We start from the raw sequence: 22,566 nt of genomic DNA, 5'->3' as shown, positions 1-22,566 counted from the left end.
GACTATCCTACAATAATCAGATAAGACCAACTCCAGAACCCACTGTTTTGTGCACAGAACGACTCCCTTGGGTTCTTTTCTAACCCAAATGCATGACCCAGCATTTTTATTAGCATTAAATCTTAGCTGCCAAAACTCTAAACCATTCCTAAAACTTCACTAGATCCAGTGCGTTTTTTCTAGCGAAAAAGGTGCCGGTACTCAAATGCCAGGGCACCCTTCAGGGGTGGGATGATCATTGAGGGACTCACCCCACAATAGCCAGGCCCCCTGCAAACAGTCACAGAATCTATGACAAGGCAGAATTTGAATGTAAAGCCTGAGCTCTTTCATTAAAATATGAGGACCATGAGTCAATTTTAGCAGACAAAGGAAAAGGTGCCTGTACTCAGTACCCCCAAGTACACCCTCAAAAAAGCCCTGACTAGATCTCTCATATTTTATTCACTTTCCAGGATGTCTGCCGTATCATAGATTTTGGCATCATCCACAAAAGGCAAATATTTCCTGACAGCCCTTCAACAATGTCACTTACAAAAATGTTGAAAGGAATGAGATTGGCACACAACTAGTAATGACCCTTTCCTTGGACTGAACTCCATTCAGCATTACTCTTTGTCACCTCCCACTCTAACCTAGTCAAGTCACTTTTGGGGCCATATTGTTGACACTCGGGACCAATATCAGGAGAGACTCCGGTCCATTTAAACCACGCTGAGTGGGCCGGCCACCGATATTCAACGGTATATAACCAGGCAGTGCTGCTTTAGAGTGATACTAAAATTCAGGTACTCAGTGAAGTGCAGTGTATAACAATGGAGTGGTTTTTGTATGCTTCTCTTATGATAGACCCCACCACTGTCCTGTGGTTGTCTCAGTAAATGCGTAGCACATAACAGATTGTGATCAAAACTTTACCAAATACATCTAAGCCTAATTTTTCTTTTTAAAAACATCTGTGGTAAACTAGATTATCTCTAATTACATGACATTTCTTATATAGACAAAAGATTCTTTGTAGATTACATTCTTGGAAAAGAGAAGAACATCACATGAATAAAAGTCATGTCAATAGAAATATACCAGATTCTCAGAATACTTATGCAAGTTATGTAGAAACTATTGCTGTCTATGAAAGAATTTCACATCTTTACAACAAAACAAGAGCATTAAAAAGAATGTAACAAGTTCTACCAAGAATTAAGAGCATACTTCCTGGGAAGCTCACACATGTGCATCTGTGGTCCATGTATATAGATAAATCCAGGAAAGAACTAGAACATGGTCAAAGTCCTCATGTCACCTTTGACATGACCTGAAAATCGTGTGTGGATAGTAACAGCAAACAAAAGTTAATCAAGGGCAGACAGTGATCTTAAAACTTTTTTCCTTAGGAAAGTAGGCTAGTTTAGTTCCGATGCACAGGCATGCAGAAGCTTTCCTCTACCAGGAGTCAAAATGGCTTGGCACCATGTAACTAACCACACCTGTCAGCCACCGTATCCATCAAGAGAAGCAGTTCCATCCACACTTGCTCTGAGGTTTTGACAAGTAGTTGGGTTAAGTGGTCATTAACATAAGCATTGCTCTCCAATATGTATCACCTTCTAGATCAGATGAACTACCAGAACAGAGAAGGCTGATCCCAGAGCCAAACCCAAGTTAAGAAAAAAAGACATCATCAACCCTGATGCCTCTGCCAGCTCCCTGGGCACCACCTTTGGTCCATATATCATTGACAGAGAGCCAAGATAACCATTGCTTAACCCCAACAGTGAGATGAAGACTACAGGATAGGCATCAAACAGAAAAAGCACTCTGTCAAAATGGGTTCGAGGTTGAAAATTGCATAATATAAATAAGGGGATGAAGAGACTTCTCAGCAGGACTAGAGTTGGTAGCGCTTTGCTGTTTGGGCCAGGAATCTGGATCCAAGCAGTTACCTGCCTACCACACCAGTCAGCAAAATTGTACACAAGAAAGCATGTGAGTGGGGTGAAATATTTATTGGTCCACACACTCCCAGAGTCTTTGTTGACGGAGTCAATACTAGAGGAAATAGCTGGGAAAATAATGATTGAGATGAAGAAAACATAGAAGACACAAAATCCCAAGACAGCATTCTTCTTCAGAATGGGGCGAAGTGGTGGGATACTGTGGTCATCTGGGCTGTTCTCTGAAGAATTTTGAGATGCAGCCCTTTCTTCCAAGGAATTAGTTGGTAATGATGAAGACAAGCAGGCTCTCTCCTCTAGACTTCGCATGTAGTATCTAAAAGGAGAGAGAGTACATTTCTATTTCCATATAGCACCTTCCATGTGAACAGTATCCCAAAATGCTTTACATTACTTATGTTTAAGGAACATACATACAACTACTTGTGGGATAAATAACTTGGTAATTTAATAAACTCAAAAACAAGCAAATGAAGTGGCTTGCTCAAGGTCACAGAATCTGTAGCAAAGCAGAAATATGAATATAGGAATTTAAAATTGCCTAGTTCTCTGCTATTCCTGTTTTTATAACCTGACTAAAACAACCTGGAAGCGGGTTATATCCAGATAAAACTAATATGGCATCAAACATATACTACAAATTTTCCATATATTTGCTAAATAAGTAGGTTTTCAATGTTTTTCTAAACATCATATAAATAGGAAGTGTCTATACCTGAACTGGAATAGAATTCCAAATCGTGCTACACTGAAAGTTAAACGAATTTTCATGAATGCGTTTAAAACAAACTTGGGTTACAGAAGGACTTTAATGATCCAAAGCGAGAGGCAGAATGACTAGGAAAAGTAATTAACTGAACAAGAGTTTGAGGGCAGCAACCAATTATTTTGAATACCCAACATACCACCTTAAATTCAATATAAGAATCTATTGGCAGCCAATGCAAATCCCTCAATAGCGGGATCACATGGTCAAATTTTTTTTACAACCAAAAATCATTCTTGCAGCTGTATTCTGCCAGAACTGAATCCTATTTCTAATCATGTGAGCAGTACCCACGTTACAATAGTCCACCTGGGACAATAATACAGCTTGAACAGGCGAAAATGCTCTGGGTAAAAAAAAGATCTTATAGATCTTAATTGGCGGATTGTAAAAAAAATGCTTTTATTACGGTTATTCTGATTTTCCACGGTTAACAGTGTCCAAAATGACCCCTAATACTTTAGCTGATGCCACATAAAGTAAAGTTAATAGCAGTTATTCTCCCAGGACAGCAGGCTACATATTTTCACAATTGGGTAATGCGACGCCACGTTACCTGGTCCGGAGCTTGTCTGAAGCTTTTCACAGAGCTCTTCTGGAGCACGAGACATGCTCCACTGCACATGTGCGAGTGCCTTCCCACCTGCCGCATGAACGCGAGACCAACAGTACAATACTATAGCATAGAAGGCGACTCCAAGGGGAGGTAGGAGGGTATGTGACAATATATAGCCTGCTGTCCTCAGAGAATACCTGCTACAGGTAAGTATTTTTGCTTTCTCTGAGGACAAGCAGGCTAATATTCTTACAATTGGGGAATCCCTAGTTACCAGGCTCACTAGGAACAACCACCAATGATTACTTGCACCTTGCGAGCTTAGAACACAGAGAAGCCACTAAGCAAACCGTTGGAAGTAAAGCCTGGGAAAGAATAAAAAAGGTCTAGGCGGGTGGAGTCGAATTCTAGAATCCAAAGTGCATTAATATTCCATCAAATTCGTGATGGGAATGCTGTCATAGGCATGCTACCCAGTGCAGGAACAAGATGTAAATGTGTGGAATGAAGAAAACACAACAGCCCATACACACTTCCTAACAGAAGTGAACAATACAGTCATGGTGTCGACACAGCAAGTCTGAAGAGGATTATTCTGGGTAGCCTGGCCTTGGCGGAAAGAAAAGAAAAAATGAGGTAGCTAAACAGACATTTTACAATCCCCGATGGCAAGCCACCTCCTGCAGGAAGGTAACTAAAGGCTAAGGAGAAAACCTGTGGGGCCGAGGCCGCATCAAGGATAGGCCAATGTCCGCTTACAGTGCAATGAGTGGAATACATGTTTCCCATGCATGAGACTGAGTGAAGGATGGAGGCAAGAGAAGCAAGTAATGTAGATCGAACCCCGATACAACCTGAGGAAGGAACCTAGTGTACATGCAGAGAACCACTTCAATGCAATGAAAGATGAAACTGCTGACAGGGCCAAAGCCATCAGAAACACACATGTTGAGGTCGAGAATTCCCCTCGACAGGAAAACAAGCAGCGTAAGGAAGCGCTTAAGAAATGGGGATACCAATGTTGAGGTCTCAGAAGCCTTTATACAAAGATGAGAGCACTAAGGAACTGAGGCAAATCTCCACCAAGTCGACGTAGACTAAACTCAGAAAGATGTAGAAGGTATGCCTACCAGACGGCAAACCTATCCCACTGGAAAGAGAAACCACTTCCCAGGTGAACTTTCTGAAAATCAAGACAGACTGTGGAGACACTTTCAGAAAAATGCCAGGAAGCTAATGCAAAACCTCGATTATCCAGGTCATGAGGGCCAGAGACTGGAAGATGGGATGCAGAAGAGACCTGCTCCCCTCGATACAAGGGAATGCAACGGCGGCCGTGCAGTCCGTGATGTGGGCAGTGAGCCCTTCTAACTGTGTTCTAAAAGGGTTCTCTCTCTGGCACTTGGCAGCCACCCGCCTCCGCTGAACACACAAAAGCAGAGAAACACAGTCACCAAGGATCACATGGCCACAGTAGAGGTACTACTGTTGGAAGCTGCAGCCAAGACATGGCATCTGACCCAGTACTGGTGATATACCACCACTATTACTACTAATCATTTTTATAGCGCTACCAGATGTACGCAGCACTGTACACTTGAACATGAAGAGGCAGTCCCTGCTTGAAAGAGCTTAAAATCTAATCAGGAAAGACAAACAGGACAAATAAGGGATACGGGAAATACTAAGGTGGGAATAACAACAGACATGGGTACTGAACAAGTCAATAGGGGTTAGGAGTTAAAGTAGCATCAAAAAGGTGGGCTTTTAGCCTAGATTTGAAGATGGCCAGAGAAGGAGCTTGACGTACTGGCTTGGGAAGTCTATTCCTGGCATATGGCGCAACAAGATAAAAGGAACGGAGTCTGGTGTTGACAGTGGAGGAGAAGAGTACAGATAAGAGAGATTTGCCCAAAGAACGGAGTTCCCGGGGAGGAGTGTAAGGAGAGATAAGGGTGGAGAGGTACTGAGGAACTGCAGAGTGAATGCACTTGTAAGTCAGTAAGAGGAGTTTGAACTGTATGCGAAAACGGATAGAGAGCAAATGAAATGACTTGAGGAGAGGGCTAATATGAGCATACCAACACTGGAAGAATATAAGTCATGCAGAACAATTTTGAACAGATTAAGGGGAGAGAGACGGATTAGCGAGAGACCTGTGAGAAGCAAGCTGAGTAGTCTAAGCGAGAGGTGATAAGAGTGTGGATAAGGATTTTGGTAGTGTGCTCAGAAAGAAAAGGACGAATGTTGGTGATAATATAGAGAAAGAAACAGGTTTTAGCAGTCTGTTGGCTATGTGCAGAGAAAGAGAGAGAAAGGAGTCAAAGATGAGCCCAAGGTTACAAGCTGAAGAGACAGGAAGGATGAGAGTGTTATCCAGAGAGACAGAGAATAGGGGAAGAGGAGAGATGGGTTTAGGGGGAAGATAAGAAGCTCAGTTTTGGTCATGTTTAGTTTCAGGTGGCAGTGAGACATCCAGCCAGCAATGTCAGAAAGGAAGGCTAATCTTGGGACTGGATTGCTGCTGAAATTTCTGGTGTGGAGAGGTAGATCTGGGAGTCATCAGCATAAAGGAGATACTGAAAACCATGGGATGAGATCAGAGCACCAAGGGAAGAAGTATAGATGGCGAAAAGAAGAGATCCCAAGACAGAACCCTGAGGTACACCAAATGATAGTGGGACAGAAGTGGAGGAGGATCCACCAGAGTATACACTAAAAGTGCAATGACAGAGATAGTGAGGACAGCATATCAAGGAGTAGGTGGTGATCAACAGTATCAAAAGAAGCAAATAGATCAAGAAGGATGAGGATAGATCTTTGAATCTGGCCAGGAACAGGTCATTGGAGACTTTAGCAAGTGCTGCTTTGGTTGAATGAAGAGGGCGAAGTGGATTGAAGTGGATAAGAATATCTTAAGTTGAAAGAAAGTCAATACAACAGTGGTGAACAGTACATTCAAGTATCTTGGATAGGAAAGGGAGGAGGGAGATGGGGCGATAGCTGGAAGAACAGGTAGGATACAGTGAATGTTTTTTGAGGAGTGGTGTAACTACAGTATGTTTGAAAGAATCAGGAGCAGATGCAGTGGAAAGTGAAAGCTACAGGATATGACAGAAGGGCTGACAGTAGAAGTAGATGGGTGGGAATAGGATCAGAGGAACAGGTGGTTAGTTTCAAGGAGAAAAGAAAATGTCCAGTTTCCTCTTCAGTTATTTCAGAAAAGGAAGGAAAAGAGGAAGGGGTTAAAGAAGGGTTGAGAGAATGGACTGAGGAAAGGAGCGGTGGAGGTGACTTGGCTGAGAATTTAAGGTTAATCTTGTGAATCATATCATGAAAGTATTCAGCCAGAGTCTGGGTAGAAAATGAAGGGGTAGTTCGAGGTGTAGGCACTTTGAGGATTGGGTTCAGTGTGGCAAAGAGGCGTTGAGGGTTTGCGCCAAGTGTCAACTGGATGTAGTAGTTCTGTTTGTCAAGTGAAAGAGCAGACGGGAAGGTGGTCAGCAAGAATTTGAAATGTATGAAGTCAGCATGAGCACAGGACTTCAGCCAAAGGCGTTCGGCATATTGGGCACAGGAATGTAGGTAGCAGATTATAGAGGTGGGGTTTTGCCACAGCTTACAGAATGGGGAATGGGAGGAGTGAGAGTATCCAGAGCAGAGGAGAGAATAGTATTATAGGAAGAGACATCCTCACTGACAGATTTGGATAAACATAGTGGTTAAGAAGAGGTTTGAAACACTGGAGGACATAGTAGAAGAGTCATAAGCCTGAAGATTCCTAAATGTATTGGTGGAGATTGGACGGGACAGGGGTGGAGAGTGTTTAAGTGGGAAAGTTATCAGATGATGGTCAGAGGAGAAAAGCTGAGGCACAGAAACTGGAGAGTGAGAAGTCAGAGAAGAAGATAAGATCAAGACAGTGGCCATTCTGATAAGTAAGGGTAATGGAGTACAGTTGAAGATTGAAAGAGGATGTTAGAGCGAGAAACTGAGAAGCATGAGAGTCCGAGGGAACATTAGACTGGATGTTAAAATCCCCAAGAATGAGGGAAAGAGATGAAGGTTCAAGAAAAAAGGAAAGCCAGGTGTCAAAGTCAGTGAGAAAGTTAGAAAGGGACTTATCGGGGGGGGGGGGGGGGGGGGTCGATAAATGACTGCTACTCGGAGAGGTAAAGGAGTGAATAAACGAATGGCGTGAACTTCGATGGAAGAAAAAGCAGTAAGACTGAGGTGGAAGAAGAGGTTGAAATCAACAAGAGGGTGAGAGTAGTAGCCTGACACCACCTCCACGGCTGACAGGGCGAGGAGTATGGGAGAAAAAGTAACCTTCATGACACAGGGCCGCAGCTGAAGCAGTCTCTTCAGGGCAAAGCCAAGTCTCAGTCAGGGAAACCAGATGGAGAGTATGAGAGATAAAAAGGTCATGGATTTAGGAACGTTTGTTGCAGACAGAGCGGGTATTCCACAGAGCACATGAGAAAAGCAAAGAAGAAGGGAAGAGGACAGGAACAGAAATTATATTGGAGACATCATGGTGTGACCTGCACAAATAGGATGAGAGCTGATGCGGAGACCCAGGATTGGGATTGATATCCCCAGCAGAGAGCAGGAGAAGAGTAGGAGAGGCATGATGGCAACGACAAAGGTGAGATGTACTCAAACAGAATGGAGATGACTGAATGGAAGGAAGGAAGGAAATGTTGAAGGTTGAGCTAAGGAGAAGGGAGAAGACAAAAGAGATGGTGCAATGATGAAAGCACAAGGTGGGCAATGTGTTCCTGCAGTATACAGTGGTTTCAGATGGAGAAAGAGATTGGGAAGGGACAGAACCAAGAACAGAAAGTGTACTGGAACCATAAGAAGTAACTGAGAGAAAATACAAAGTGTATAGAGAAAATGCACCTGGAGCAAAGGCCGAGAGGATCGGGGTGGACCTGGGAAAGGAAGCCCTGGATGTATCAGGGTGGACCTGGGAGTCACCCTGGAGAAAGCTGTGAGGATATGCAGATGGGCTGCGAGTCCCCCACAGCACCTGGAAGGCAGCCGGTGGAAGCACTGGGCACCTGGAGCACAAACCCTGGATGGATTGGGGTGGATTTTGGAGTTGCCCAGGAGAAGACTGTGAGGATATGCAGATAGGTTGCAAGTCCTCCACAGCACCTGGAAGGCAGCTGGTGGAAGCGCTGGGCACATTGAGAGGAAGCCCTGGATGGATCGGGGTGGACTTGGGAGTCACCTTGGAGAAGGCTGCGAGGATATGCAGATGGGCTGCGAATCCTCCACAGCACCTAGAAGGCAGCCGGTGGAAGCACTGGGCACCTGGAGCACAAGCCCTGGATGGATTGGGGTGGATTTTCGAGTTGCCCAGGAGAAGACTGTGAGGATATGCAGATGGGCTGCAAGTCCTCCACAGCACCTGGAAGGCAGCCAGCGGAAGCGCTGGGCACCTGAAGCGAAAGCCTTGGGCACCTGAAGTGAAAGCCCTGGATGGGTTGGGGTAGACCTGGGAATTACCCTGGAGAAGATTGTGAGAATATGCAGATGGGCTGCAAGTCCTCCACAGCACCTGGAAGGCAGCCAATGGAAGCGTTGGGCACCTGGAAAGGAAGCCCTGGATGGATCAGGGTGTATGAAGGCTGTGAGGATATGCACATGGGTAGCAAGTTCTCCACAGCACCTGTAAGGCAGCCGGTGGAAGCGCTGGGCATCTGGAGCGGAAGCTCTGGATGGATCGGGGTGGACCTGGGAGTCACCCTGGAGAAGGCTGAGAGGATATGCAGATGGGCTGCAAGTCTTTCACAGCACCTGGAAGGAACCGGTGGAAGTGCTGGGCACCTGAAGCGAAGGTCCTTGATGGATCGGGGTGGACCTGGGAGTCACCCTGGAGAAGGCTGTGAGGATATGCAGATGGGCTGCAAGTCCTTCACAGCACCTGGAAGGAACTGGTGGAAGTGCTGGGCACCTGAAGCGAAGGCCCTACATGGATCAGGGTGGACCTGGGAGTCACCCTGGAGAAAGCTGTGAGGATATGCAGATGGGCTGCGAGTCCCCCACAGCACCTGGAAGGCAGCCGGTGGAAGCACTGGGCACCTGGAGCACAAACCCTGGATGGATTGGGGTGGATTTTGGAGTTGCCCAGGAGAAGACTGTGAGGATATGCAGATAGGTTGCAAGTCCTCCACAGCACCTGGAAGGCAGCTGGTGGAAGCGCTGGGCACATTGAGAGGAAGCCCTGGATGGATCGGGGTGGACTTGGGAGTCACCTTGGAGAAGGCTGCGAGGATATGCAGATGGGCTGCGAATCCTCCACAGCACCTAGAAGGCAGCCGGTGGAAGCACTGGGCACCTGGAGCACAAGCCCTGGATGGATTGGGGTGGATTTTCGAGTTGCCCAGGAGAAGACTGTGAGGATATGCAGATGGGCTGCAAGTCCTCCACAGCACCTGGAAGGCAGCCAGTGGAAGCGCTGGGCACCTGAAGCGAAAGCCTTGGGCACCTGAAGTGAAAGCCCTGGATGGGTTGGGGTAGACCTGGGAATTACCCCGGAGAAGATTGTGAGAATATGCAGATGGGCTGCAAGTCCTCCACAGCACCTGGAAGGCAGCCAATGGAAGCGTTGGGCACCTGGAAAGGAAGCCCTGGATGGATCAGGGTGTATGAAGGCTGTGAGGATATGCACATGGGTAGCAAGTTCTCCACAGCACCTGTAAGGCAGCCGGTGGAAGCGCTGGGCATCTGGAGCGGAAGCTCTGGATGGATCGGGGTGGACCTGGGAGTCACCCTGGAGAAGGCTGAGAGGATATGCAGATGGGCTGCAAGTCTTTCACAGCACCTGGAAGGAACCGGTGGAAGTGCTGGGCACCTGAAGCGAAGGTCCTTGATGGATCGGGGTGGACCTGGGAGTCACCCTGGAGAAGGCTGTGAGGATATGCAGATGGGCTGCAAGTCCTTCACAGCACCTGGAAGGAACTGGTGGAAGTGCTGGGCACCTGAAGCGAAGGCCCTACATGGATCAGGGTGGACCTGGGAATCACCCCGGAGAAGGCTGTGAGGATATGCAGTTGAGCTGCAAGTCCTCCACAGCACCTGGAACGCTGCCGGTGGAAGCACTGGGCACCTGGAGAGGAAGCCCTGGGTGGGCTGAGACCAAGTCCTCTTCGCCCGAGAAGAGGCAGGACCCCGAAAGGGGCATCGAGGATAGGGCTCCAGACTCGATTTGCATTAAACTGCTTGCACAAGCATCAATTGACCCCAGTGCCGTAGGCGACACCGGTGGCAGAGGCCACATCACAGGCTGAGGACCATGCAGGGCCAGATACAAAAATTGCAGCAGGCACAAGCACCCTTGACACCAATGTGGATCAAGGCTCTCAAGATGTGTGTCAGGCGCAAGCATCATCGACGCCGATGCTCTGGAAGAGAGTGGAGCCGATGCTCTGGAAGAGAGTGGAGCAGATGCAAATGGCGTGGCACCTTCAACACCTATGTCCCGGAATCGAGGTTCATATGTCAAGAGGCGTGTCAGGCGCAAGCACCTTCGACACAGATACTCTAGAAGAGAGTGGAACAGATACAAATGGCATAGCAGGTGCAAGCACCTTCGATGCCAATGCCCTGGGATCGAGGCTTGGATGTCAAGGGGTATGGCAGGTGCAAGCACCTTCAACGTCAATGCCTCTTGAAAAAAGCAAAACAGCTTGGAACCGCAGGCTGAAGCAGTGATCACACAGGCTTAGTGGAGAAGCATGTCTGGCACAAGCACCATTGATGCTGATGTACTCGGTGGCCAGTCTTCAAGGAGCAGATCTGGTGCTCCAAGGCTCCTGCAGCGGTAGTAAATGGAAGGTCTCCTGGGATTGAGACACTTCACCAATGCTGCAGTGCCTTGGAGGCACAAAGGAGATAGATGCCAGATCCTCGAAGACCATATGACCAAAGATCTTTGGTACCAACATCAATCCTTGATGCCGACAATCCTCTGTACCTATGGTCCTCAATATCAACATGATGATCCATATTGACTTTCCTTGGCACCGACGGCAGTGCATGGTATCCGTATCGAGTCCTGGACACCGACAAAGAAAGTGAAGCCTTATTCCCCAAGTTGGTGCCGAAAACTGTCAGGCCCAGGGACTCACATAGTGGCCGACGACGGGGCAGGTAGCGATGCAACCACCAACGTTGACACTGACACCATAGATGTAGATGCTGATGCCGCGGCCTCAGATGGCGCCAAAAAGAGAGTTCCCTGCGAGCCACTTTGAGTAACTGGATTCTGGCTTGAATTTGAAGACACAGAACAGTTAGAAGAGGTATGTGGTCATACCAAAAATGGCTCCCGACGGAAAAAGGTGAGGCTCGATGGTGCTGAAATAATGAAACACCAGAGAAAAATGAAGGGAAAAACCCCACCAGAACTGAGGCCTAAACAAGGCCTACAGAGCCATGGTAAAAGAGGGAAAATTTTAAGAAAAAGAAAGAATCCAACAGGGCACATAAGTGAAGAAAATTTAAAAAGGACATAAAGGCATAAGAACCGAACCGGCAGCTGTGAGGGGAGAGGTTAAAAACCGCGTCCTCTCCTTACCACGGTAAAAAGACTGTTGGTCTTGTGTTTGTGCGATGGGCGGGAAGGCACTCACATATCTTGCACTCCAAAAAAGCTCTGTGAAAAGCTTGATACAAGCTCCAGACCGGGCAACGCAGCGTCACTTTACCCAATTGTGAGAATATTAGCCTGCTTGTTCTCGGAGAATCAATTTGTTCACCAGATTTCAACTTTAAGTATTTAGGAACCTCTAACAGGGAATTACTGATATATAATAAACTAGTTTTTTTCACTATTGAGCAATAAGTTACTAGTAGCCCAAGCCTGAACTTTCTCAATACATTCCAAACTCAGGGTGTTGAGAGACCTCAGTGTTCAAATATAATGGAACTAAAATAATATCATCTGCAAAAGAAAATAAATGGCATTTAGAAGTTTCTAGCAGAGGTCCCAGTGTGCTCATAAAAATATTTTAAAAATTGGCAATAGTGGTGAACCCTGTGGAACCCCATACACTGAGCTCCAACAACTATAGAAAGCATTGTTCTTTTAAACACAGTATTTCCTGCATTGAAGAAACCCCCCAATCCACTCATATACTTTTCCAAAAATTCCCTGTATCAAAAGCTCCAGATATGTCAAATTGGTAGTTTCTGGCTTAAGAATGTCTCAGACAGTTAAGCCTCAGTTTTAACAACATTTTAATAAAGTTTAACCATTTTGTAGGTTCAAGTTCAACTTGTAGATATTACCTCAAAATTAATGACTCTTAATACTGTGATCTCCACAAACCGTATCATATTTGGTAACTCACAGCATCTCTCTCAACAGATCCCGTAAAAGTCATAAGCCTCTAAAGAATGTGCCTGTGTTATGGTGATCCAAAGTTGGTGACATGACTAGAATTTACATTCCTACCCTAGAATTTCTCCAGATCTATGCAATATACACTCTAAACTGTAGGCCGAAGCACACCATCTACCTACCAAAATATAATTTGCACCAAATACACACACACACAAAAAATCAAATAGTTTGTAGGTTGGGATCTCTTACTGAAGCACCAAAGCTATTCAGCAATGATGATGTATGTAAATTATACCTAATTTGTAAAATTAATCTCCTGAAATAGCACACATGCCTTTCTTGAGTTTGTATGAAAAAGCTATCAAACACACTGTTAATCACAAATTAAAGTAGTTTCAGCAAATAAACCTGCAAGGATTGTAATGCTAGCTAGTTTCACTTGAGGGCTAAAAGTGCAATCCTTGCAGGTATATTTACCCTCACTGAAATATGAAGTTATCTCCCCATCACTAACCCAGACAAATATATGGACTACAATTTTACCTTTAAACCTACTTCCAGGAGCAATACATGTCATTACTACATTTAACCATACATATGTAGAACACCCTTGTGATAGACAGATGGGTTATTAATAAAAAACTGCCACTGTAATACAACTACCTTCTGGGAGATTAAGGGCAAGATTTGTACAATGAATATGTATCCACACATGACATACATAAATAGAAAAAATGATGAAAGATACTATGCATATGCTGTTTTAAAAATTCTGCCATCCATAAATCAAGTATACAAAGCTCTAGGAAACAGCTCTGTCTTGAACCTGTTCATGTCATATCCAAGAAAATTCACAAGTGCAAACCTCGGACTCAAAGCACATAACATTGTGTTTTTCTGGAATGGGTCATTTTGTTTCGAAATGAAGGCTACTCATTGGGAATACTGTGCTGTAGAACAAGGGCTTCTCACCTCCGGTATTTATTCAAAGAGGTCTGTGTTCAGGCCAAGGTTATTATTAGACCAGTCCGTAGCCCTTGATGAGAACCAAATATAGACAATAAACCAAAGGATAGAGACATCTGATTAATTTGACTGGGTGATCAGGGAGTTGGATTGAGGGAAAACATTAGCTGTGGTATACTTATACAAAGTCTTTGACACAGTTCTTCTTGATAGCAAGGGCACTCAGTGTACTTACAAGTTATGTGCCCTAAACTAACTAACTAAGGGCCCCTTTTACAAAGATGCACTAGCATTTTTAGCATGCGCTAACCACGTAGATGCCCACAGGAACATTATATGCGTCTACATAGCTAAGAGCATGCTAAAAATGCTAGCACACCTTTGTAAGAGACCCCCTAGGTTAGGAACTGGTTAAGTGGAAGATGGCAAAGGGCAATGGTAAATGGAGCTCACTCTGAAGAAAGAGATGTTAAAAAGTGGTGTGCCACAGAGCAGAGGGGATAAAAAGCGCAGTGAATTCCAGGGGTGTAGCCAGACCTCGCAGTGGGAAGGGGCCAGAGCCCAAGGTGGGGATGGGGGCACATTTTAGTCTGCCGCCGCCCCCACGGTCGCCTCGCCGCTCCCCCCCCCCGCCCTACCGCACCCCACAGCAGCAAATAACTTTGCTGGTGGGGGTTCCCAACCCCGCCAGCTGAAGCCTTCTCCAGCGTGGGTTTCCGGTGCCGCCGCGTTCCATGTCCTGCTGTCTCTTCCTCATGTCCTTAAGTGAAACTGAGCATGAAGGATGTGAGGAGGAAGAGGGAGAAGGGCAAGCAACGCGGCGGCGCCAAACAAGGCTTCAGCTGGCGGGGGTTGGGAACCTCCTCCAGCAAAACCAGAGGCCTGGACAAAATTGGGGGGGGGGCCCAGGCCCCCACATAGCTACACCACTGGTGAATTCAGAGGCGGGGGAATAAAAAGTGAAATGAATGAACTACTACAGAAAAAAAGCACAATGGGTCTTAAGAACTGGTAGAATTTATTAACAGATCAGTCATGGGCCATGTTTCAGCAATTTGCCTATGTCAGGGGTCTACAATAAAAACCATCAAAAACAACTAAAAGATATAGTAACATAGTAGATGACAGCAGATAAAGACCTGTATGATCTATCCAGTTTGCTCAACAAAATAAACTCATTGTATGTGATAGGTATACCCTGTCCATGGTTTGTCCTTGCCATTTTCAGGGTACAGACTGTAGAAGTCTGCCCAGCACTGGCTTTGCTTCCCAATTACCAGTATTGCCACCCAATCTTCACTAAGCTTATGTGGATCCATTCCTTCTAAACAGGATTCCTTTGTGTTTCTCCCACACATTTTTGAATTCTGGTACTGTTTTCAAGTACACTCATATCTATAATATGACAAAAATAAACTAAAACAAACAAACAAACAAACCTTATACTGCGGATATAAATTGTTGAAAGCATTCTTATTTAGTGACTTCCTTGCCAATGTTGGTGACTTATTCTTTTAGTGAGGGCCCTGTTTACTAAGCAGCGCTAAGGGCGCATTAGTGTTTTTAGTGCATGCTAATTAGCACCTGCTAAATGCTAAGTCGCCCATAGGAACATATGGGTTAGCACGGCTTAGTAAACAGGGCCCTTAACTTGTTATTTCAAAATGATTCATCTTACTGCTTGGATATTTTAATTTATTATTGTTTTGTATTTCGTTATAGTTCTCTTATTGTAATTTGCTTTAAAAGTTTGATGTAAGCCACATTGAACCCGAACTTGTTTGGGATAATGTCAGGCACAAATGCCATAAATAAATAAATGAGTACAAGTTTCATGAGGCCCACTGTGCTTGTTTCCTAACAGATGGTGTGCCACAAGAATCTGTTCAGAGTCCGGTTCTTTTTAACATTTTTTGTAAGAAACACTGCAAAAAGGGCTATCTGGTAAGGTCTGCATCTTTGCAGATGATACCAAAATCCCTGACAGTGTGGATATCATAAGGAGGGTGCTAGCAATGCTTGAAGAATGATCCAGAATTTAGCAGCTATTTAATGTTTAAAAAATGCAGGGTCGTGCATATGGGCTACAAAAATCCGAGGGAGTGGTACAGTATAGGGGGGGTGAAGTACTTCTGTGCATGATAATTATCTTAAGGTGGCCAGACAGATAGAAAGGTAAAAGCAAAAGCCAGGATACTTGGATTCATAGAAAGAGGCATGACCGGCAAGAAAAAGGAAGCGATAATGCCTTATTTAGAGTACGTGTACAGTTTTATGAACTGCACCTTCAAAAAGATATAACAGGATGAAATCAGTCCAGAGGGTGGCTACTAAAATGGTCAGTGGTCTTTGTCATAAAGCGTATGGGGTCATACTTAAAAGATCTCAATTTGTATGCTTTGGAAAAAAGGAGGGAGAGGGGAGATATGATAAATAAAATAAATGTCTATTTCAGCATTTATATCCCACATTTTCCAAAATTAATTTAGTTCAATGCAGCTTACAATAATAATCATAAACAAAAATACTAACAAATTAAAGCGAATGCTACATACCTGTAGAAGGTATTGTCCGAGGACAGCAGGCTGATTGTTCTCACTGATGGTGACGTCCACAGCAGCCCCTCCAATCGGAAACTTCTCTAGCAAAGTCCTTTGCTAGTCCTCGCGCGCACCGCGCATGCGCGGCCGTCTTCCCGCCCGAAACCGGCTCGAGCCGGCCAGTCCAGTATGTAGCAAGACAATACACTTCAAGGGAAGACACAACTCCAATGGGGAGGCGGGCGGGTTTGTGAGAACAATCAGCCTGCTGTCCTCGGAGAATACCTTCTACAGGTATGTAGCATTCGCTTTCTCCGAGGACAAGCAGGCTGCTTGTTCTCACTGATGGGGTATCCCTAGCCCCCAGGCTCACTCAAAACAACAACATTGGTCAATTGAGCCTCGCAACGGCGAGGACATAACTGAGATTGACCTAAAAATTTACCAACTAACTGAGAGTGGAGCCTGGAACAGAACAAACAGGGCCCTCGGGGGGTGGAGTTGGATCCTAAAGCCCAAACAGGTTCTGAAGAACTGACTGCCCGAACCGACTGTCGCGTCGGGTATCCTGCTGCAGGCAGTAATGAGATGTGAATGTGTGGACAGATGACCACGTCGCAGCTTTGCAAATTTCTTCAATGGAGGCTGACTTCAAGTGGGCTACCGACGCAGCCATGGCTCTAACATTATGAGTGAGTGACATGACCCTCAAGAGCCAGCCCCGCCTGGGCGTAAGTGAAGGAAATGCAATCTGCTAGCCAATTGGATATGGTGCGTTTCCCTACAGCCACTCCCCTCCTATTGGGATCAAAAGAAACAAACAATTGGGCGGACTGTCTGTGGGGCTGTGTCCGCTCCAGGTAGAAGGCCAATGCTCTCTTGCAGTCCAATGTGTGCAGCTGACGTTCAGCAGGGCAGGAATGAGGACGGGGAAAGAATGTTGGCAAGACAATTGACTGGTTCAGATGGAACTCCGACACGACCTTTGGCAAGAACTTAGGGTGAGTGCGGAGGACTACTCTGTTATGATGAAATTTGGTGTAAGGGGCCTGGGCTACCAGGGCCTGAAGCTCACTGACTCTACGAGCTGAAGTAACTGCCACCAAGAAAATGACCTTCCAGGTCAAGTACTTCAGATGGCAGGAATTCAGTGGCTCAAAAGGAGGTTTCATCAGCTGGGTGAGAACGACATTGAGATCCCATGACACTGTAGGAGGCTTGACAGGGGGCTTTGACAAAAGCAAACCTCTCATGAAGCGAACAACTAAAGGCTGTCCCGAGATCGGCTTACCTTCCACATGGTAATGGTATGCACTGATTGCGCTAAGGTGAACTCTTACAGAGTTGGTCTTGAGACCAGACTCAGACAAGTGCAGAAGGTATTCAAGCAGGGTCTGTGTAGGACAAGAGCGAGGAGCTAGGGCCTTGCTGTCACACCAGACGGCAAACCTCCTCCACAGAAAGAAGTAACTCCTCTTAGTGGAATCTTTCCTGGAAGCAAGCAAGACGCGGGAGACACCCTCTGACAGACCCAAAGAGGCAAAGTCTACGCTCTCAACATCCAGGCCGTGAGAGCCAGGGACCGGAGGCTGGGATGTAGAAGAGCCCCTTCGTCCTGCGTGATGAGGGTCGGAAAACACTCCAATCTCCACGGTTCTTCTGAGGATAACTCCAGAAGAAGAGGGAACCAGATCTGACGCGGCCAAAAAGGAGCAATCAGAATCATGGTGCCTCGGTCTTGCTTGAGTTTCAACAAAGTCTTCCCCACCAGAGGAATGGGAGGATAAGCATACAGCAGGCCCTCCCCCCAATCCAGGAGGAAGGCATCCGATGCCAGTCTGCCGGGGGCCTGAAGCCTGGAACAGAACTGAGGGACTTTGTGGTTCACTCGAGATGCGAAGAGATCCACCAAGGGGGTGCCCCACGCTTGGAAGATCTGGCGCACCACTCTGGAGTTGAGCGACCACTCGTGAGGTTGCATAATCCGGCTCAGTCTGTCGGCCAGACTGTTGTTTACGCCTGCCAGATATGTGGCTTGGAGCACCGTGCCGAGACGGCGAGCCCAGAGCCACATGCTGACGGCTTCCTGACACAGGGGGCGAGATCCGGTGCCCCCCTGCTTGTTGACATAGTACATGGCAACCTGGTTGTCTGTCTGAATTTGGATAATTTGATGGGACAGCCGATCTCTGAAAGCCTTCAGAGCGTTCCAGATCGCTCGCAACTCCAGGAGATTGATCTGTAGACCGCGTTCCTGGAGGGACCAGCTTCCTTGGGTGTGAAGCCCATCGACATGAGCTCCCCATCCCAGGAGAGACGCATCCGTTGTCAGCACTTTTTGTGGCTGAGGAATTTGGAAAGGACGTCCCAGAGTCAAATTGGACCAGATTGTCCACCAATACAGGGATTCGAGAAAACTCGTGGACAGGTGGATCACGTCTTCTAGACCCCCAGCAGCCTGATACCACTGGGAGGCTAGGGTCCATTGAGCAGATCTCATGTGAAGACGGGCCATGGGAGTCACATGAACTGTGGAGGCCATGTGGCCCAGCAATCTCAACATCTGCCGAGCTGTGATCTGCTGGGACGCTCGCACCCGCGAGACGAGGGACAACAAGTTGTTGGCCCTCGTCTCTGGGAGATAGGCGCGAGCCGTCCGAGAATCCAGCAGAGCTCCTATGAATTCGAGTTTCTGCACTGGGAGAAGATGGGACTTTGGATAATTTATCACAAACCCCAGTAGCTCCAGGAGGCGAATAGTCATCTGCATGGACTGCAGGGCTCCTGCCTCGGATGTGTTCTTCACCAGCCAATCGTCGAGATATGGGAACACGTGCACCCCCAGCCTGCGAAGTGCCGCTGCTACCACAGCTAGGCACTTTGTGAACACCCTGGGCGCAGAGGCGAGCCCAAAGGGTAGCACACAGTACTGGAAGCGGCGTGTGCCCAACTGAAATCGCAGATACTGTCTGTGAGCTGGCAGTATCGGGATGTGTGTGTAGGCATCCTTCAAGTCCAGAGAGCATAGCCAATCGTTTTGCTGAATCATGGGGAGAAGGGTGCCCAGGGAAAGCATCCTGAACTTTTCTTTTACGAGATATTTGTTCAGGGCCCTTAGGTCTAGGATGGGACGCATCCCCCCTGTTTTCTTTTCCACAAGGAAGTACCTGGAATAGAATCCCAGCCCTTCTTGCCCGGATGGCACGGGCTCGACCGCATTGGCGCTGAGAAGGGCGGAGAGTTCCTCTGCAAGTACCTGCTTGTGCTGGAAGCTGTAGGATTGAGCTCCCGGTGGACAATTTGGAGGTTTTGAGGCCAAATTGAGAGTGTATCCTTGCCGGACTATTTGCAGAACCCACTGATCGGAGGTTATGAGAGGCCACCTTTGGTGAAAAGCTTTCAACCTCCCCCCGACCGGCAGGTCGCCCGGCACTGACACTTGGATGTCGGCTATGCTCTGCTGGAGCCAATCAAAAGCTCGCCCCTTGCTTTTGCTGGGGAGCCGCGGGGCCCTGCTGAGGCGCACGCTGCTGACGAGAGCGAGCGCGCTGGGGCTTAGCCTGGGCCGCAGGCTGTCGAGAAGGAGGATTGTACCTACGCTTACCAGAAGCATAGGGAACAGTCTTCCTTCCCCCAAAAAATCTTCTACCTGTAGAGGTAGATGCTGAAGGCTGCCGGCGGGAGAACTTGTCGAATGCGGTGTCCCGCTGGTGGAGAGACTCTACCACCTGCTCGACTTTCTCTCCAAAAATGTTGTCCGCACGGCAAGGCGAGTCCGCAATCCGCTGCTGGAGTCTATTCTCCAGGTCGGTGGCACGCAGCCATGAGAGCCTGCGCATCACCACACCTTGAGCAGCGGCCCTGGACGCAACATCAAAGGTGTCATACACCCCTCTGGCCAGGAATTTTCTGCACGCCTTCAGCTGCCTGACCACCACCTGAAAAGGCTTGGCTTGCTCAGGGGGAAGAGCATCAACCAAGCCCGCCAACTGCCGCACATTGTTCCGCATGTGTATGCTCGTGTAGAGCTGGTAAGACTGGATTTTGGCCACGAGCATAGAGGAATGGTAGGCCTTCCTCCCAAAGGAGTCTAAGGTTCTAGAGTCCTTGCCCGGGGGCGCCGAAGCATGCTCCCTAGAACTCTTAGCCTTCTTTAGGGCCAGATCCACAACTCCAGAATCATGAGGCAACTGGGTGCGCATCAGATCTGGGTCCCCATGGATCCGGTACTGGGACTCGTTCTTCTTGGGGATGTGGGGATTAGTTAGAGGTTTTGTCCAGTTCGCAAGCAATGTCTTTTTTAGGACATGGTGCAAGGGAACAGTGGACGCTTCCTTAGGTGGAGAAGGATAGTCCAGGAGCTCAAACATTTCAGCCCTGGGCTCGTCCTCCACAACCACCGGGAAGGGGATGGCCGTAGACATCTCCCGGACAAAGGAAGCGAAAGACAGACTCTCAGGAGGAGAAAGCTGTCTTTCAGGAGAGGGAGTGGGATCAGAAGGAAGACCCTCAGACTCCTCGTCAGAGAAATATCTGGGGTCTTCTTCTTCCTCCCACGAGGCCTCACCCTCGGTGTCAGACACAAGTTCACGAACCTGTGTCTGCAACCTCGCCCGGCTCGACTCAGTGGAGCCACGTCCACGATGGGGGCGTCGAGAGGTAGACTCCCTGGCCCGCATCGGCGAAGCTCCCTCCGCCGACGTAGTCGGGGAGCCCTCCTGGGAGGTGGCCGCAGTCGGCACCGCACGCGGTACCGACGTCGGGGACCTCACCCCGGGCGATGGGCCAGCCGGCGCCACACTCGACGGTACCGGAGGCGCAAGCACCGCCGGTACCGGAGGGGTAGGGCGCAACAGCTCTCCCAGAATCTCTGGGAGAACGGCCCGGAGGCTCTCGTTCAGAGCGGCTGCAGAGAAAGGCAAAGAGGTCGATGCAGGCGTCGACGTCAGAACCTGTTCCGGGCGAGGAGGCTGTTCCGGGCTGTCCAGAGTGGAGCGCATCGACACCTCTTGAACAGAGGGTGAGCGGTCCTCTCAGTGCCGATGCCTGCTGGGTGCCGACTCCCTCGGCGACCCAGAGCTCTCGGTGCCGACGCGGGGAGGCGACCGGTGTCGATGCTTCTTCGATTTCTTCCGAAGCATGTCACCGGAGCTCCCCGGCACCGACGAGGAGGACGTAGAATCCAGCCATCGCTTCCTCGGGGCCGAGGCCAAAGGAGGTCGGTCTCGGGGGGGCTGTACCGCAGGAGCCCTCAGGGTAGGAGGAGACCCACCCGAAGGCTCACCGCCACCAGCAGGGGAATGGACAGCCCTCACCTGCACTCCTGACGATGCACCACCGTCCGACGACATCAGCAGACGAGGTCCCGGTACCACCGACGTCGATGCAGCTATCCGATGTCTCGGCGCCGATGCAGAGGCCCGATGCAGGGGCGGCCGAGGAAGATGGTCTGGACGCTGACGACGTCGATGCACTCGAAGATCCCGGTGCCGATGCCGACGAAGAGCCCGAGAACAACACGTTCCACTGGGCTAGTCTCGCTACCTGAGTCCGCCTTTGAAGCAGGGAACACAGACTGCAGTTCTGAGGGCGGTGCTCGGCCCCCAGACACTGAAGACACGACGAGTGTCGATCAGTGAGCGAGATAACCCGGGCGCACTGGGTGCACTTCTTGAAGCCGCTGGAAGGCTTCGATGTCATGGGCGGAAAAATCGCGCCGGCGAAATCAAAGTCCGAAATGACGGAAAAAGAGCACCAAAAAATTTGTAAGGGAGAAAATCTCGACCGAGGCCGAAAAGAGGCCTACCCCCGACGACGAAAGAAAACTTATCGGGGCAAAAAGCTGGAAGTACGGGGAGGATTAACACGAAACCCGGGGGGGGGGTTCCGGAGCACTTCCCGACACTTGAAAGACTTTTCCGAAGAAAAAATACGTCAAAATAAATTTGGACGCGCGAGGTCGACTTTCCAGGGCTCGACACGGCGAAAACACGACCGTACCGAGTGCGGACAAAAGAAGACTGGCCGGCTCGAGCCGGTTTCGGGCGGGAAGACGGCCGCGCATGCGCGGTGCGCGCGGGCGCGAGGACTAGCAAAGGACTTTGCTAGAGAAGTTTCCGATTGGAGGGGCTGCCGTGGACGTCACCATCAGTGAGAACAAGCAGCCTGCTTGTCCTCGGAGAATCTCTATTACATCAAGATAAGCAAAGGAGCAGAAGGCAATTTCTAATCTAAAACTAGTTTAAGCCTTATTTACTGTCATGAAAAGTTTTCTAAAAAAGGCGGCTTTTAGATGTTTGTGGAAACTAATACATCTTAGATCTTTAGGCACAGAATTCCATCAATTTGTACATTGGTAAGTAAATCCTGCAGACTATCTTGACTTACACAGCAAATTTGGCAGCTGGAGTAGTGGAGAATGAGGT

General features: G+C 48.1%; 1 protein-coding gene across 1 annotated transcript in view; it reads right to left on the bottom strand.

The window, feature by feature from the left end:
• Positions 1-375: 375 nt before the first annotated feature.
• The window catches only part of SLC29A3 (solute carrier family 29 member 3), a 57,677-nt gene continuing 35,486 nt past the window's right edge, over positions 376-22,566 (bottom strand). Inside the window, exon 6 of the mRNA XM_030203416.1 lies at positions 376-2,271. Within this exon, the coding sequence (XP_030059276.1) occupies positions 1,608-2,271 (664 nt within the window). The 3' untranslated portion in view covers positions 376-1,607. The remainder of the gene's footprint in view (positions 2,272-22,566) is intronic.

This window comes from Microcaecilia unicolor, chromosome 5 (assembly GCF_901765095.1).
Source record: "Microcaecilia unicolor chromosome 5, aMicUni1.1, whole genome shotgun sequence".
NCBI lineage: Eukaryota > Metazoa > Chordata > Amphibia > Gymnophiona > Siphonopidae > Microcaecilia > Microcaecilia unicolor.
Note: the sequence above shows the minus strand (reverse complement) of the source record. Positions and strands in the feature narration are given on the sequence as shown.